The sequence below is a fragment of the Synchiropus splendidus genome, chromosome 5 (assembly GCF_027744825.2).
Source record: "Synchiropus splendidus isolate RoL2022-P1 chromosome 5, RoL_Sspl_1.0, whole genome shotgun sequence".
Classification (NCBI taxonomy): Eukaryota; Metazoa; Chordata; class Actinopteri; order Syngnathiformes; family Callionymidae; genus Synchiropus; species Synchiropus splendidus.
In genome coordinates this window covers 12,784,184-12,803,469 of record NC_071338.1, presented here as the reverse complement: position 1 = coordinate 12,803,469, position 19,286 = coordinate 12,784,184, and the positions used below count along the sequence as shown (strand labels likewise).

The window sequence follows — 19,286 nt, the reverse complement described above, 5'->3', positions numbered from 1 at the left end:
GGACTATTGCCCGAGCTGTGGTCAATTGCCGGTGAAATCACTCTACCAGGGACACATCTAGACTTGGGAAAGAGTGAGGCAGTGTAACAGGCACTATGGTACATATGTCCTTTTTCTCTGCTGTAAAAATGTATCAAGTGTTGCGTCAAGCAGTAGTCACCGGCATCCTTCCACTTACCAAGTTCAATCTTTTGAGAAATGCAACCGCATTTTTAAACACGAAGAGCTCATACTGTATATAGCGTTGCCATGGTAGTCCACAAACTTTCGGAGCAGAGAAATCACAGCTTAAAATACGCTGAGACGTTCAAACAAAACCAAAGCTTGGAAAAGTGGAAACCGCATTATTTTAAATATTTATTTAAAGTTGTGAATTTGTTGGAGTCATGGACCTGAATGTGAAGGAGGTGAGAGTGAGCTTGTTGCCCCTGCACACTGACATGATGACTGAGGTGGCTATGCCAAACTTTGCTGACGGAGACTGGGTTCAACTCATTTCACATGCTGCATTTACACATCACAAATAGCAAAAATCGCCACCAAATTCCTTGTTTTGTTCACAGGACTTGAGTCTGGAGAGATTACACAGCAAATAATGTAAATATTCAGTGTAATATGAAACAATAAATCCCTGTGGAGTGCTTTGCTTGCATGTCATTGGACTGAAGCAAGAATCTCGAATACCCAAATAACAACAATATTAAAGCTCAAAAATACATTTCAGTTGGTGAAGACGCCTTGCTAACATGAAGAACTTTTTTTGGCTGAACATCCAGATATTGGGTTCACAATAAATTAGTTAGAATAGTGTAGGATAAGCAGCAGAGCCTCCACACCACGAAAATAGTAGAAGATTGATCAAAATTAAAATTAAATGTAGTGTGATTCTAGTAGTATGATTCTGTAATTGGATAAAGGTGGGGAGTCTGCAGAGATGTTTGTTGGCTGAGCAGCTCAACAACTTGTGAATCATGATTGAGAACATCTGTTCAAGATGTCTTGTGAATCCAGGCATTTTAGGCCGGTTTATGGTAATGATGCAATTGGAAAATGATACTCTCTGGTTTATTGTCTGCTTTTTTTTTTTTTTTTTTTAGCTTTAAATGTCTTTACATGACAAGACAGAAGGCTAGAGAGCAGAGACAACATTTAAATAATAATAGCTGACTCGGTCTGTTGAATACAGATCTGTCCGTCTCTTAATACAGATAGACTCTTGTTATATATATTTGGCAGGTAATTTATATGATAAATAATTAAATAAAAAATGATTTTGAGTCATGAAGTAACTTTCTTACTTTGCTCACAGTCCAAGAAAGTAAATGAGTGACTCTATTTTGTCCTGAAGTGTAAGTGTTCATTCAAAAGTGCCCTGGAAGAGACTGTTGACCTGCACCACTCTATTTCACATTCACCTAAAAACAATATTGGGATTTCAACTTTCAAACCAGGACTTTTGAAGACATCTGCTCTCATAAAAATAAATACAAATGTTATGAATTAAATGTCTTTGATTCTTGTTGTATATTAATGAGAACTCTCTTTTGTCTGTGTCTACTTTTAAAGATATAGATTGGAAATGCGGTATATGCCATAATTGTATTTATTAAGCTACTACAACTATATGTAATGTTTATCTAACTTCACAGATAATCTAATAAAATGTAGGACAAATGACTCATGAGGCTGTACTAGATCAGAATGCCCATCCTCCGTACTGTAGACGCTTATTTGGGGAGTCTCACTTATATGAAAAACAGAGACAAGAAACATTCTGCTGAGGCAAACCATAAGATTGTTTTCTTGTTTATTACTCTTTTAGAGTTTTTAATGGTGAATGGTGATACCCTAAAATATGTTGAACTCAATATGAACATGAAGAGAATTATGACCCATGTATAAGAGGCTCTCAGGTCGGCGGTCTGCAGGTACCTTTGTGGTTGCGAGGTCTGGTAAAACTCCTGCAGCTTGGTGTTGAGCCAAAGGCAGCAACAGTGGCCTAATGTGGGTCGCACCGGCAGCAGCCACAGGCGTGAGGTTTATTTGTCTGGGCACAGAAGTGGGTACACAGGAAACCCAGCAAGACCTCGACTGAGGTCCTGCCGATATTACTTGGAATATTGCATTTTCTGCCACATTAGTATTTTAAAATGGAAACTGGATCACCTCCATTTACTTTTTTCACCCAGGAATTTTCCGAGTTCCTCACTCGGCTTTCGCTCATGTCTGTAGTCGCTTTTTATCCCAGGAAATTTCAATGTTCAAGTTATGGGATTTCATGTTTCATGACTGGAGCGGTGGGTCATGTGTAAAAAACATGCCATGCTTGAGAAATGCTCCTGTATGTTGCACAAAAGCTTGTTTATTGTTCATACACATATCTATTCCCTTCAATCTATTTTCAGTCGACCCCTAAACGTCTTCAGATAAACAGAAACAGCAGCAGGATGTTTGGAGGCCGGATAGAACGCCAGCTGAACATTCGAAGCCATTCATGCAACAGGAAATGAGCCACAGGGCGAACATGTCAATATTTACACCAAGAACCTGAGTGGCATTGATGGCCATTTATTTGAACTGCAGCGTTGTGAGACAACGTCTGATTGTGCCAGGCATTACGTGCAAGAGCTCACAGATGGGACTGGCAAGGCATCATCGCCACCACTGCAGCAACCAAGCCGACAGTAGGAGGAGATGTTTGGCTCACTGTTTATTCTTTTGATAAGCGCCAGAAATGTAGACCACTCAGAGTTGTTGCTTCAGACAGCTGCTTCACGAGTGTCTGCTGCTCCACATCTTATCATCAAATCCACCACAGAGCTAAACTCCCTCAAGTTGATGACACACACTGTATGAATGTCCATTTGCGCTGCGCTTATTCCTCAAGCAGCTTTTTCTCACGCATCCTAAACATGTTTGGGGTTCATCACCTTTTTTATCATTGTTAAAACAAAGATCACACAGACATTTGAACTGAGAATGAACCATAATTTATGGTGTAGAAACGCATGATCTTCTTTCTGATCCCAAAACACAGAAGAAATTGGTAGTCGTGGGATTCGATTAAAAAAAATAATTTAGTTAGTTAGAGAATTTGTGATAAATTAATCTCAGTTAATCGCAGTTTAATGGTATAAGAATATTTGCCACAAGAAGCCACATTTCTCGATTTGAATGAATTTGGTATATTACTGAATCAAATGCTGGACAAAATATTGTTTATTTTGCATCAGTTTGACAATAGCACAATAAATCACGATGGTAGCTATATTCAAGTTTTTATATCACCTCATTTAAACGAAAGCTCTTTCAATGTCTTGGAAAATATTTCTATAAGAATTTCAAGTACATTCAGAGGAAACCCTGGCCATTGTGTAGTGAAAAAACATCCCTGAACAAAAGCAAACAGATGCTTTTGTTTGCTTTTGTTCAGGGATTCCTCCATGTTTGTTGTTGTTGTTCTCATCCTAGCTGCCACGTGTCTTGTGCATCAGTGTGATTAGTGGACCAGGAACTCCTGCACTTACAAAGGTTCCCTGTTGTCTGGAGAGCAAACTGTTCAGTTAAATTAAATATTTTTTGTTATAACTAATTAATTGTAATAATGTTGTAATTAATTAATCGTAAGTAACTCGCTAAAGTCCCGCCACTAATTCAAACGTGTGTTGCCCTGGAGCAATGCATCATTAAAGTGTGAGATTGCACAGCTAAAACTCTGACTCATATTTGATTTATGTGTAAGAAGTAGGATCTTAAGTTGATCCTCATTTCTTGAAAAATCTTTAATACCTTCCACTTCGTCATGTTATTGTTTGCATCCACCACTTAGTCTCTTCGCGGGGGAAAAACACTTAAGTGACCAGAGCTGCACAGATTAGGGAGTAAACTGTGAGGGGGAGACTCAGCGTGAGGGCCGGGACTGTACAAACCCCAAAGTGTTGGAACTAGAGCCACTGGGATGGAACAGAATGGCGGTTTTTACCAGAGGTCTTTGTGCTGTCAGGCCAAGTCAGTGAGTGAAATTACGTGAGATCACTATTATGACGTCTTAAAAGCAGATCTGCATCTGAGTGAGTCAAGGAATGTTCTTCTCTGTCCAATTCTTAATCGTTATTTAAAGTAGCACTGGTCAGCGTCCTCCTAAAACTGACAAAGTTTCTGAGTTATGAAAGCACTTCTAACTGGTGGTAAAAATATCAACATGAAGGCTGAATAAACAGAGGTGGATGAGGCTGTGCTCCTGATGGAAACAGATGTCGAATGAAGCTGTCGGCGTTGTGAGATGGTGACACGGTAAATAAATGGCTTCTAGTGAGGATATATTTATTAAAAACAGACCACTGGGTCCTCTTTCTGCCACCTGCCTGACCTGATCACGACACATTTACACGCACAAATTGAGAAAACAGATTGTCTTTGATCAGACATTGTGAATCTCAACCTCCCCTCTGCCTCACTTCTGTTCAGGTCAAACATCACAATAAATCTGCTGCAACATCGGCCAAGGACTCTTCAAACGTTTTAACTTCACATATTCTGCTGAAACCGAATAATGTATTTCTGCAAGGTTAAATATATACTCACGACTGATGTCTTTCCATTTCCAGTATTCCATGACTGCTTCAACATTGACACGAGAAAACACAGGATCATCAAAGGTCCCAAACACGCCCAGTTTGGATACACGGTTCAACAACATGTGGCTGCCGGAGGAGAGAAATGGTGAGTATCCAAACGTGTGAATTTGCTTTGTTTAAGTCCATCAAACATATGCCAAGTTTTTATGGGAAACATGAATCCATTTTTTTTACCCAAGTTCCTGAGAGAACACATTCAAAATCTTTACAGCTGATCTGCAACTTATTAATGACCTCACTGCCTTGCCTGTTTTATCTCGCTCCAAAAGTCACCGGTTCACAATAATAATAGCCAACGACACAGTTGCGCTCTTTCTGCGACAGCTGTGGAGATTATGGTAAATATGAACACAAAATCTCCAGGCACTTGTTCATTATGACGTACAGACATGCGGACAAAACAGCTCACTGCAGGGAAGCCTGGCGAAAACAAGTTTAATATTTCGACCAAACGTTTCTCAAACCAAAGGCAAACAATCGACACCCGTTCAGATTCGCTGTTGTCGATGGATTGGTAGAGGTCAGCTGCCGTCCCCTGCCCCTCACTCATGTCTTTCAATGTATTTAAAAAATAATCCAAAACGAGTCAAGGAAAACACATTTCTGCAAAACATCCTTTTGGAAAAATGAATAAATGAATATTTGGTCAGAATGGAGGACTTGCTGATGCATGAGAGTTAAAAATCAAGCTGACAAACTTCTTTCAGGGAAAAAAAAAAACAAAGTCAGACCGCAAAGAGCCAGTTATTATTATTAATTATAAACATTGCTGCAATTTTGCATTTGAAAGCTGAAGTTGCTTGAAATGAAGCAAAGGGTGGGACAGTTCTTGACACCCCATCCTCAGACTTGAATGCCACTCCAAATCAATAGATAAGAAATACATTATTTTATTGACTTAAACATGCATGAAATATACATCTCACGAGTAGTTCCACAAACTGCAGCATTTTCTTCTCATCTTCTTCAAGGGTCTTTGCAGACCGGATTCTATCCCAGCTACATAGGGCATGAGGCTGGAGACTAAATGCCAGTTCGTATCTTAACCTTCATCATGTGTTCACTTGACCCTGACCTCATAGAAAAATCTTAGATAACTGATCTCCAGTCCAAGTTAGAAAGAAATAGATGAGTGGAATCCACGTGCCTCCCATATGAGCAGGAACTCTGTGCCACAGTTACGCTAATAGTGAAAGACAAACACCCGAATTGAAACACAAGCCCAGATTTGATGCGCTGCCTGACAGAACTGGCAGTCAGAGCGACGCGTTTCCCTCCCAGCCATTGTGATCTACAGTTCGTCTCCTGTGGTGTGTAAAGTTTCCTTCTGTTGAAATGTGTTTGCCAGACAAGCTTCTCCTGATCTTGATACAGCACATTCATCTTATTACCTCACGGGCCAGGCTCGTTCCTGGTGCTCTCTGCTATTATTAGTCAGCTGGCACAGTGAAAGGTCCAACATGAGTTTACCCAAAAGATGCGTGGGCTGGCAAGTGATTGTTGAACACATCACTTCCATGTGTAGATGTGTGTTTTTAATTGCAGCTGCTTACACAGAAATCTCAACTGCTGGGTGAATGAAGTGTGTCGCATATTTATGAGGGGAAAAATATCATCTGAGGAAATTAGCTCAGTTAGATTTATCCTGTCTGACTATGACCGACAACTGCTTCTGCTCCACGATGACACAGGAAAACAAGCTGTTTGTTGGTTCAGGCTCCAGTCGTGTGCATGTTTTTCAAAATCTCTCTTTAGTCTCTCACTCCCTTAACAGTGCCATCAGTATCTCACATCGACTTTTCTGTCACTTTATTTACGGTTGAAAGTTCGAGAAGCTGTGCTTCCATTGCAAATTGAAACCAGCACTCTTTTTTCTTGGCTTGGTGTCGTTATTGTTGGAATGTATACGACTCAAACAACAAAGATTGTTAGTCTAGAGTTTAAGCTGTTTTCAAACTTGAGTCTTTTCACAAAACATTTTGCTGGAACACATAAACCTTTTGTTGCATGGTTGGAAACTCTGTAACCTGTTATTATGTTGTGATTCATCATCATTTCTCCTCCTCAAGAACTGAACCGTGAAGATACCTCCTTAAATATATCAAGCTTTTAAGCATGCTATTTATAGCACTGCTTGCAAGCTATTTATTGTCCATTACACCCCTGCAGGAGACTCTGCTGTGTTTGTGTGTGTAGCACAACTGATGCGGCTTGATGGTGGAATGTGTTTGATGTTATCTTCGCATTAGACATGCTATAACTAGAGAAAGACAGAAGTTTATATGAGCTTCTTGGCAGTACTGTAGGTTGTTTAACAAAGAAAAGAATGTTTTGATTCACGGATTCCCTGTGCTGAGGTCTGCTACGGCGTCTCTTGTAAAATCTACTGTCAATTTATGTACTTGTCTGAACTTTCTCATCCTGCGTTTTCACAAGCAAGGGTCTTATAGTAGCATTACATAGATGGCGCTGTTGTTATAGACAAAAAGATGACATGCAAACTGTCCAAGAGTGGCATTGTGGTGCAATAGTAGAGCTGTTTTAAGAAGGTTCAGGGTTCAAATCCAGCTCGGGACCTTTACGGCTGGAGCTTGTAAGTTCTGTCTGTGCCTGCGTGCTTCCTCCAAGTACTCCGGTTTCCTCCCATGGCGCGAAGACATGCTCAGTAGGTTCAGGTTAATTGAATGGATTTTATCATTGAAGCCTCAACATCTCGAATATTCCCTAAATTGTTGGCTACTGAATTTTTAACTGCGCTGGCTGGATGAAAAAGCCACGGCATAGTGACCAAGAGGCGCAAACGTCAACTCTAAGAGGCAAACTCCTTACATAAATAAGGATTTTTAAAATTTATTTATCACACTAATAATGTAAACTAAACAGTGGTCATGTGGTTCTCTGCTAACAAATATGTGGATTCAGGTAAACACTGTTTATGTCTCAGCAGCTGACTAACACTTTCTGTTAGTGTGTGGTCGGATGACTTTTTTCTCTCTCTCTCAGACATTCCTCCTGTTATCAAAACATCTAATATCTGTGTGAAAAATGTGCCACTAAAGCAAATTAATAGCCTTTTATTTTTGCTCTCCGTGAGAAGACATACAGAATGTTTGCCAAGGTGGTGACTAAAGAAATGAGTAGTGCAGCACCACAGAGTCGGGAGGATTGTGGTTTGTGATGCTTTGTTGATCCATTTATTCACCAGCAGTGTGGAAAGCGCCATGTTGACAGATGAAGTCCACCACAGTCACATGGTTGATTTGTGCATCGTCTGCTGCTCATCCTAGTCACGTGACAATTTAAAAAACTCTATGTTTATTATTACAGTGACTGCAGTCTCAGTTCTTTAAATACACTACCCACAATTTGGATGGTGCACATTTTCCGTCCCATCTGACTGCACCAGAGTGAGGGTTTTGGTTCAAATAATAAAGTGTTATGAAGAGCTGCCACATGCAGCTGCGGGTCGTCTTCTGTAAGTTGGTGTATGGAAGGAGGTGTTTGCTGTTGTCTGGAAATTCTCAGCTGTGCTAGATGGTTTTCTGTTACCTTTAGAAAAAGCTGTTTGTGGGTGAGCATGTGTGCAGGACAGGATACAAGGATGCAAAGAACATGACAAATGTTTTCCATGTTACTCCTTTTATTGTTCGCGTTGTGATGTATAAAACTACTTATACTATACTATATGACGATTATTGTGTGGAAAATTGGGGACCACAGACTACAACGGGCAGTGATTCTTAATCGTTATATAGTTTTGCATAAATATTTTGCTGTCCGTGCGATGTCATCTGGTTAGAGGTTAGTCATCATGATTTAGCAAGGAAGTAGTATGTACATCAATGTTCACAGTCCGAAAGTATTGACTAACATTCTGGAAAAACTTGAACAATTATTGTGTCCATCCACGATGATCATCTTCTGGCATTAATAACAGGTACTTTGTGGGAGTAAACAAGATCTTCTGGACTCTTGTTTTCATCATTAGCACTATAACTATTTAGAATTACATGTTTCTGTTTTCGGTTTTTCCTCTACTATTTATCAGGACAAAAATGCTCATGTATTTATGAAACAAGACAACCTCACATTTTTCTTGAAACAAAATACATTTTTGTCAGTTGCCAGTTTGTCCAATTTATTTTAAAGTATCTTGTGTAAAGACATGAAATCTTCAGTGTCCCACTATAGAACTTGAGAGGTCTGCAATGTGCCATCTGCCATATTGTTTTGTTCCTCATTCATAGTGTATTTTTTGATGACTGCGTCCAACATTTCAAATGAAAACTTTCCATTCATATTCCCACTTCATGCGCGGCATCATTAAGTCTAAAATGACAGATTAATATTTGTCTTTAAAATTTTCCTTCTTAAATCTGTCATTCTTGTCAGCAATGTTTGCCCAGGCTTTTTTTTTTCATAGCAGCAACAATATGCCACTTGGCATTTTGACTTTCTTATGCCCTCTTTCCTCTCCAGTGGTTCCACCTCAGCCAAGCTAAAATTGCCACAATCAGTTAAGTTGTCAGTGAGCATCTGCACCCAGCAGCACTTTCCATCAAATTTTCCAGAATTGTCAGATTTCTCCAAAGCTTCGGCTGTGTGTTTGAATAGAAACTGGATCACAGCTGGAAAGTGACTTTGTAAAAAAAAAGGAAGAAAAAAGGGAGTTTATGGCGAGAACCTGAAGTAAGACAGACGCAGAGCTGAAAGTCTATTTGAAGACCAAGAAGGAAACAACCTGGAACTAGTGGCTCAGACAAGGTGTTTACAGTCACTTTCATGTGTTCTGCAGCTCATGTTTCTAGATAGCTCGACAGTTGCTCCAATCTCTGCAAAAATGCTTAAGAACACAGGGATCCAAACATATGATTGAATCACCAGACCAGATCGAAGTCACGCGGACTGTGATAATGGCCAGTGACAGATCAAAATGACATGACAACGCTGCAGCAGCTCATTCGGGGAATTATGTTTGTCCACACCTGGGCCTTTTCCGTGTACAGTGTAGTTGATATACCAGTGATTCATGGGTTTCCAGGGACCTTTCTGCCAGACTCAGCATGACCCTTCGCTACCTTGAACTGCAGAAATATGTTTGTGTATCATTCCTCGTGGGGCAGCTGACACTTCACATGTGCATCACTGAGGCTTCGTGAGCGATGACCCTGGCACTGGGTCAACGTTTTTCCTTCCGCTTTTTCAGCGGGCTATCACAGTACTGGTCAGCTACAAAGAACTTTTAGCAAAAAAAGGTCTGAAACACCAAGTATAGCAATAGTGCCATCCTAACTTTTGTTCACAGTAATATAAATAAAGCTGGTGATCATCCCAATATTGTCCACTGGTGTGTCTTGTTTGGATGATTTTTTAAAAAGGATACTTTGTTGTTGGTGAGATGAAGCTGCTTCACGGGAGCTTCCACTCTCTGGGTGCTTTTCTAGTTATTACACTGCCATAATGGTATATGTGGCGCAAGTCTGCCCTGAATCCTGTGTTAATGACACAAAGCAGACTTGGAAAGTGTTTCCCCTGCTTTGTTAGGCAGTGGAAAAAGACTGGACGGAGGTGTGGGGGTATAAATATTCAGAGTTAACACAGAGCAGCCTCACACGTGCAAATCCGTGTTGATGAGGGTGTCAGATGACTCATGTTCCACAGTTGATATGGGAATTTTCTGAAATGGCATTCCATACACAGAAGCCGCATTACTTTGGTGCATTTGCCTAAGCGTCTTGGGTTGTGCTGTTCAGATCATCTTGAGCAGGAGAAGACTGTCTTTTACCACCATAATAAAGGTGTGTAAAAGTTTCCCAGTCTCCCGTGGCACGATCTTGGTTCAGCGACTGGGTTGATGTGAGGTCATCACGTGAAGAATGTTTCCAACAGCGTCAATCCTCATCGAGCCTGTAAAGAGCTAAGTAGATGGCTACTTCCCATTCATCTGGCAAAGCGACTTGGATCACACAGATCTGCATACCTGACCCAAAAACCTCTGAAGGCTCCCACTTTGCAGGGCCGATGATTATTTTTCTACGGTTCAACTGGGTCTCCTTAGTGAAGTCCTGAACTTTCCCTGCTCGGGTCAGTTCTGAGTGTTACAGCAGTTACACGGTGAATACCAAACAAGTCATTTGGTGAGCGAACTGGACATGTTATATTCTTGAATATCTCAAATAACAATCAGCCCAACTGTGGTTAAATGCAGTGACATAATTATGATTTTTAATGGTGTGATCTAGGTGGCGTTTGAAATCCCAATTCAGATCAAATTTTCCCTCCGTTTCTCAGTGTCAGAGAGAGGATGAGAGGCGAGGCACGTCAGTCTCCCCCAATGTTTCAGGATCACCCAGGTTTGACCAAGAATTGCCAATGGCTGGAATCCAACCAGAAACCTCCTTGTTTGAGGTTATAGCTCTGACCACTTACACCACCATACTATTGTCTTTATAGACTGGTCTGGGTTTCTCTGTCAGTTCTCAAGACTTTTATTTATTCAGATCACTGAAAAGACATCTAATGAGCAGGAACTGGAGTAATACTACACACTTTCAATGAGATATATCAATAGTAATAATTAAAAATAAGTATTATGCTAAAGCAACAAAAACACCTTCTGCAACAACATACTGTCTCTGACTGCTTAAAAGTTCGCGTAATTAGCATATATAATGCTAATAATTCTTATTAGTGTTATTAGCATAATGGTTATCATTTAAATTCAGTTCCTCTCCATTCTTTCATCAAACCATGACAGAGGTGAGACTATAGGTTATTTGTAGAATTTATATTTTGGGGACGTTGAAAATGAAGTTCAGGGAAATAGATAGCGGTCGCATGACATGTTCAACTTGAAATTATAATGTTACAGTACAGTGCTTCATTTCAGAATAAAATAAAATAAAATAAAATAAAATAAAATAAAATAAACAGTCGGATGGCTGAGGGGAAGAAGCTATTCCTGTGACGTGAGGTTCTGGTCTGGATGGACTGTAGCCTCCTGCCAGAGGGAAGAGGAACAAACAGTCCATGTCCAGGATGAGAAGGGTCAGCTCTGATCCGACCTGCACGTCTCTGGGTCCTGGAGACATACAGGTCCTGAAGAGGTGGCAGGCTGCAACCGAATTTACCTGTAATACACTGAGTTTGGGTTTTCTTCTTTTCTTTCTTCCTTTTCTTGTTTGTCTCATAACACTCTCAGGAGACCAGAAAACCTGAAAAAAGTAGACCAGAAAAAAAGCGTTGGTACTGCACATAGACAAGACCGACCTTTCAAGTCTCTCTTTTATGTCTTTAGCTTCTTCAACATCCTTCCAGTGACGATGCACTGGGATTCCAGTTTGACTCTAATGAGGGCTGGAACATGATTGTTTGAACAGCTTCTGGTGAAATCCAGGAGGTCCAGAGGCCAACGTCCAAGTCAAATGCAACAATGGTCTCTTTTCATCCGAGAGGTGGCTGTATCCTGCCCTGAACTCCTGCTCATTACCGGCCAGCAAGACAGCGAAGGCAGAAGTAATGACGGTGGTATTAATAGCTGTGAAAATATGGGCACTGTCACAGCCACTGTGATGAAAATAACTTCCAGATTCAGTGGGACTTTAAAAGCTGGCCTTGAGAGCAATAACAGTAAAGCTGACTTCCACATGAGTCACTCTTTGATGTGCAGTCAGTGGCTTTCTTGACATTTAACCTAGTTTTCCTATTTGCCTCTGTAAATGTCAAATTATCGCTGATTGTTTTCTGGACAAGTCAGACACAACACTACTAAACTACTTTAAATGGAATGTCAGAGAAAAAAGCATGAGGTATGAACATAGTGATAGCCAACCTGAAATAAAAAGATTTCCTCACATTATTAACGATAAATTGTGATGTCAAAACTTTGCTTGAGACAGTGTGTCCAGTTTCCTGGAAGGATAAGTGAAGAGCTCTGCTCTCATTGTGGTTTTGTCTTTCTATCCTTGGGGGCATTGTATAACTGCAGCTAAATCGTTTGACCACAGTTTCTGCAGTCAATTTCAATGGTGGCTCCAGAATTTATCGAAGTCATGGGAATCTAATTGGACTGGAAGATTCTATATATATCAATATGTGTGAATAGTGAATGGATGCAAAGTAGGGCTCCATGGCTCAAACGGACACAGTTTAAACCATCTATCTATTCAACAGCTTCATTATAAAATACAGAACTTGGCAACAATTCTACTACTCCAACTTCAGTTTTCAACTTATGACACCCCTTGGAGGATGCGTGCTGTGGCATTAAGGGCCTCTGCAAGCGGCAAGAAGGAAGATAGATAGGTACTTAAGAAGGTACTGAATGCAGGGATGTAGGAAGTAAATCCAAGTACAACAGTCACATCTCCTACTGGCTACTTAAGGACTTTCAAGTTTGTTCCACTGAGCTATGGGTCATATAAGGACCAGTATTTCGCTGAAAGTACACATTCTAGACGTTTGTCTTGTCTTGGAGTGAATAACTTTTAAGTGACATTTATAAGGCTGCACTGACCCCATACCTGAACCCCACAATGTGGCCTCCCCAGCTGGATGCACTCCAGGAGACAGACGTCAGCGTGTGTGGATGCATGCGTGTTTGTGTGCACGCAGGATGTGACCTTGAACACTGATTTTGAATTCTTTACTTTCAGTTGATCCCATTAGTAACTAACAATTGCCTTTTTACAACATGAGTAATAACTAAAAGCACTCCTCAACATGGATTTTACTGTTTATCTTTCTTTTCCTTGCAGGATACTAGTTGGCGCTCCGTATGAAATGAACGGACCCTACCAGACGGGGGACATATATAAATGCTCCCTAAGCAAACGAATCAATGGCAATGGCTGCTCAAAACTGAACTTAGGTAAAGTATCACACCATCTATACCTTTTGTATCTAATGAAATGTAGTTAAGCTTGTGATACTGCTCAATAAAGACAGTGCTGTAATGTAGTGAAGGTTTTTGGCACATTGTCTGTGGTCTGTCATGAATGGTTTTTAATGGAGTCAGTATTGGGTTCCTTCAAAGAGTCGTTTGACATGTCATTTTCATTTCAAATTGTTTTGAGGACCCTTTTTTGTTCAGCGACCCTCACGCATGTCATAATCAATGGGGTCATGTATTTGAAAAATGAAGACATTACTGTGTTTTACAAAAACTGCCAACCATTCCTCAGAAGTCATGTCATTCATCTGTGGGAACCCAAATGACTTGAATATAATATCATGAGAATACTGTGCTGTGAATACCCTGCGTTTCCCAATACGCATGACGGTGTCATGTGTGAGGCAGACGTCTCTGTCATTCCACTCATTCCACAAAAGACCTTTTTTTTCTAATGTTTATGTACATTTCCACACGTGTGTTATACCACACATGTCACCGCGTGGCTCTACACATCTGTCCCCACATGTGTTGCACCGGTTACTTTGGCCCATGGAGAGGGTTCTGACTGGCAACTCTAGCTGGCTAGACAGCAATAACAAACCTCTGAGTCCCAGATGGTGGAATGAGTTTTGAGAGTTTGAATGACAGAACCTATAATGCGCGTGTGAGTATATGTGTGTGAGCTCATCTCTGCTGTTTCCCCTTTTCTCCCTTCCAGGAAGGATCTCACTGACCAACGTATCTGAGCGGAAGGACAAGATGCGGCTCGGAATGACGCTCACTTCAAACCCTAACGACAACAGTTTTGTGGTGGGAACACTGTCAAATTCCTTCCTGCCTTTGCTACATAATTCTTCTTTGTCTGAAGAGTTTCACTGAAATCTGAATGACCGAAATGGAAAAACATGCAATCCCACAAAATTGTATTTTAATTTCATGGTCGTGAAAGAATCCTCTGAGAACATGACCTGGATTTTAACAGAAGGATGCTGGGAAAATGAGCGTTGTTAGCATAATCTTTGAACCTCTTCCTCCACGTTTCAGGCCTGCGGTCCTCTGTGGTCCTACGAATGTGGCAGCTCTTACTACAGCACTGGCATATGCTCCAGAGTCAACGCAAGCTTTAAGTTTTCCAGAACCATCGCACCGGCCTTTCAGAGTGAGCTTCTAAAATCTTCCATTCATTGTTCTCTGAGGTCCATGATGTCATGGCTGTCAAGTCTGTGCTTCTTTATTTATCCATCCGTGGCTGTACCCAGGGTGTGAGACCTACATGGACATAGTGATCGTGCTGGACGGTTCAAACTCAATCTACCCCTGGTATGAAGTGCAGGCGTTCCTCATCAACATCCTTCAGAAGTTCCACATCGGTCCAGGTCAAATCCAGGTCAGGAAGATTGAATTATCTGAAACATGCAGACATCACATACATTTCATTTCTCAGTGTCAAATTATATTTAAGGCAATGAGACAGACGCAAAAAATAATGACCTAAAAGCCAGGTTTTGTAATTAAATACGCTTTGATTTAACATAACACCAGGTGAAGTCAAGCATTTAAACTAATCTCAGACTTGACAGACCAATAATATCTCTATGAATTAGGTATAAGATAACTTCCTTTTATTTCAACAGTGGTTAACCAATGACCTAACAACCCATCTTCACTCCTGTGGAGGGAGAATTGAAGCTGGTAAAAAGGACTTACGAGTCCTATACTGAGGACAAAGGCAGCCTTACATGTTGTATGTTGGCACATAGGTGATTTAAATTATATATTTGAAATTATATATTTTTTATCAAGTCTGAGGAGAGGCTGCAGTCAATTACACAAGGAACCAAACACAGTTGCAGTTTCTATTTATTGAAGAGTCTTTGACTGGCAGGACTGTAACAGGAAATGTTAGTCTCCATTTTTAATATTAGAGACTAACTTTGGCAAAACACATCTCTGGTTAGTGTCACAACACATAAGTCTCTTCTTTCAACACCTATTCATAACACCAGAGACACTATTCAAACTATTCTCCTGGAACCGCAACCACCTTCAAATATATCAGTGAATTCATTTCCTTCCACATCAAAAAATATATATACTGTCATTTTCCTGGGTCATAATATTGTCATTTATAGGAGTTTAAAGTTACTGTTTCAAATCTGAAGTATGTTTCTTGTTTCTTGTGATTTTCGCTTTCTCATACTGCTCATTAAGAATTATAAATGTGTCCAATTTGATGATGTGTTTTCAGTTCAGTGCATCATGTTTCCATAGTTGCTGACGTCATCTAAACTGATTTATTTTCCAGGTCGGAGTTGTCCAGTACGGAGAGAAAGTTGTCCACGAGTTTAAACTCAGCGACTACAAATCAGTGGAAGAAGTGGTGAAGAGAGCTCGAAGTATTCACCAGCGGGGAGGCGAGGAGACCAACACAGCACTTGGCATCAACATCGCACGGTAAAAACATTCGACACCATCAATTGGAGGCTCTTATGCTCTCTTATGCTGTTGCCCTGCTTAACGCTGCAGCTCTGAAGCTTTTAAACAAGGAGGTCGTCGCGGAGCTAAGAAAGTGATGATAGTGATCACTGATGGAGAGTCGCATGACAGTCCGGATCTCCAGCAGGCCATTGAAGAAAGTGAGAAGGATGGAATCACCCGTTACGCTATTGCTGTGAGTATGGCTTCCTTGTCTGGCTGGCAGGTTTCAGTGATTTCCATGGTGATATGAAGAAAATGATTACATGACCTCATCTGTCCAAACACATCTATTGACATCTCAGAGAGGAAGAAATCCAAGAAACACTTTCAGCCACAAAGCGTTGAACGTATAAGCACTAAGAAAGTGCAATAAAAGTTGTCAAGGATCCCTTCCAAACCACTTGATCTGCTGTTGCCACTGGTGCCAATAACCAATGGCACACTTAATTCCGTCAGCAGCATCAGGACATAACAAGCTTCTGAGAAAGAGCTCCGATGTCATTTGGTGGCCAAACAAATGGTCATGGGCTGCGCTCAGCGGTCATTCAATAAGAATTTGTTTTATTAAAGGACGTTCGCTAAACGACACCAAACCTTCATATGAAAACATTGGGGGATTACTCACCTTCTACGTTAATATTTTAATTTGTGCTGCACTTTTAGGTCCTTGGCTACTACAACAGAAGAGGAATCAATCCTGAGGCCTTTCTCAATGAAATCAAATACATCGCCAGTGACCCGGATGACAAGCACTTCTTCAACGTGACGGACGAGGCTGCGCTGAAAGACATCGTGGATGCGCTCGGAGAACGCATCTTTAGTTTGGAAGGTTGGAGATTTCATCCTTCCACCAAAACACCATCATAATATTTTAATTTCGATATGTTCTGTAAATAAGCATCAGTAGAACACTGTATGGTCAAAGTGAAAAGCAGAAGCGCACACAGAGTGCGCTAACTAAAACTTTATTTCCTGCCTGGGAATCGAACCCAATGATTTGGATCAGTCCCAAAATGTTTTTTTTTTTCTAGTTCCATTCCACACATTTCCTGAAAACTTCATTGAAATCTGTCCATAGCCTTCAAGTTATGTTGAACGCAGACAGACAGACAAACCAACCCTGTCACAAACATAACCTCCTGGGCAAAAGTAAAAAACAAAAACTTGAAAGATTTCCTGAATCTGACAGAAGAATGCATTGAACAAAACATGTTTATGACTTTTGTCTCAGTCGCCCCCCAACCAGTCTATCTTGTGTATCGTCCGAACAAATGAAATGAATTCATTTTTCAATGTTAAGATAAAAAGGAGCTGAAGCTCTTTTAACAGTTTAAAGGTTTGTCCTTACTCAAAGGTGTGGTTACAGCTTGTGACAGTTCTTTACTTTTATTAAAGAGTAAAACAGATGAAGTCAGTCAACCAGACCTCTGAAATATTTCTTTCATCTTCACAAAACAGCTCAGGAAAAGTATTTGCAGTCACACTTTATCCAAAGGTCTCATTGAAAATCTTATTACATATATATCAATATAGAAGACCTTATGTATGTTTATGATCACATCTATGTAGTTACTATTTACAAGTGTTATAAGTAATCCATTCATAATGCTTTGTGATTCCAATATATTCTGTAGAGTATATCCATGATGAAAGAAGCAATGATCATAAAGATGTCTTCCATGAAGCCTTATAAATGCATCATAAATGTGCATAATGATGCATTATAAATTATTTATGATTAATTATGATACATGTACTCATACTGCATTATAGATGAGACCTCTAGGTAACGTGTGACTGTTTTTCAGATGGTAGATTCAAAGGAAAAAAATCAACTATAATGAGATTGCAACACCAACAACATGAATGGAATAACACATCATGCGTTTTGATTTATTCTTAGTATTTTTCCTCCGAAGTTCACATAGTTGTAGGAAAACCTCGACAAATGGTTGTTGGTGGAGGAGGACAAAAATCTTCAGTGCTTTTGTCAGGTCCTGCTGTGTCAAAGCTGAAAGTGACTTGTTTACTCAGGGACCAGTAAGAACGGGACGGCGTTTGGCCTCCAGATGTCCCAGGCTGGATTTTCTTCACACAACGTGGAGGTGAGTTGCATTACCAAGTTGTCTCTCCCCAGCTGTCAAAATGCAGAGCAGCACACATTGTCTTAATTTCTGACACGTCATAACGCCTCCCCACAATATGCCATTTATCACCTTCCAGCACCCCCCTCTTGGCTGTCTGGTTGTGTGGCCCTGGAGGTTTAAGGGGTCCTGATTTAGGATCCCCTGACAGAATAGACAGGCTTTTTTTTCCACCACAAGAACCTGCGGATGGGAAATGAGACACCACATTTTCCCCAGGGAAACATATTAGAGAAACGGAGACACGTTGCGACAGTTTTGCCGTGGAATGAGTTGTTTTTCCTTTTCTTCATCACAGTCAGAGTCTGACATGGCTGCTCTCTGTCTTCTGTGATTGATTTCCAGCCATATTTTATGTGACTCTTTTAAGATTTGAGAGGTCTCTTTTAATTGGGAGGCTTCCTCAGGTTTGGGTACTGTGTGAATCAACTGCGCTCTCTTTCTGAGGCTGAATGCATGCATTGCATTAGCATGTATTTGGCAGGAATTTCACAAATACTTTCCATGATGTCAGTCAAGCACCACAAGGGGAGGATAACTTAGTGGTCATAAAGCTAGGAGCCAAATTCTTTTCTCCCCCCCTCAACCAGCTTATGTCATACCCATAGCTTTTCCCTGTCATTGTTTTTCCTTGCCTTTTAGACAACAAATATAATTAAAATGTTGGCTAATAGATTATAATTTTATATGCATTACATGTCAAATAAATCGATCCATTACAAACCCAACTGTAATTTGTGTATTTCCCTAGTTTAATGTAACAATAAAAGAGGTCAGTGATGGAGAGATGCGCATGAATGAGTGGGCACACATGCACCTTCATGGATCTGAGCCATGACTCATCTGGGCCTGCTGTTTTCACTCAGCAAGGTTGTTCCTTCCACTATAAGCTCTCAAATGTCTTCAGTTTTTGTGGCTTTCTTTGTGTCTCCCTTCACCTCACGAGAAACTGCTGAGCCAGTAACTTTACTCGGTGTAAGAGTCATCGAATGAAGCCGTTTCCATGTTGAACATCAAATGTATAAATCAATATACTGCTGTCGCTTAAGGTGTTATTCAAACATGGCACTTGGCCACCCAGTTCGATAACTACACCCAGGCTGCCCCCAAGTTCATTTAAATGTAGACCCCTGG

General features: G+C 40.5%; 1 protein-coding gene across 1 annotated transcript in view; it reads left to right on the top strand.

Annotated features, from left to right (window-relative positions):
* Positions 1 to 19,286, top strand: part of itga11a (integrin, alpha 11a) — a 38,981-nt gene that overhangs the window by 606 nt on the left and 19,089 nt on the right. The window contains exons 2-10 of the mRNA XM_053864743.1: positions 4,608 to 4,722; positions 13,394 to 13,506; positions 14,249 to 14,340; positions 14,575 to 14,689; positions 14,790 to 14,917; positions 15,836 to 15,984; positions 16,057 to 16,201; positions 16,672 to 16,837; positions 18,043 to 18,113. Coding sequence (XP_053720718.1) covers positions 4,608 to 4,722; positions 13,394 to 13,506; positions 14,249 to 14,340; positions 14,575 to 14,689; positions 14,790 to 14,917; positions 15,836 to 15,984; positions 16,057 to 16,201; positions 16,672 to 16,837; positions 18,043 to 18,113 — 1,094 coding nt within the window. The remainder of the gene's footprint in view (positions 1 to 4,607; positions 4,723 to 13,393; positions 13,507 to 14,248; positions 14,341 to 14,574; positions 14,690 to 14,789; positions 14,918 to 15,835; positions 15,985 to 16,056; positions 16,202 to 16,671; positions 16,838 to 18,042; positions 18,114 to 19,286) is intronic.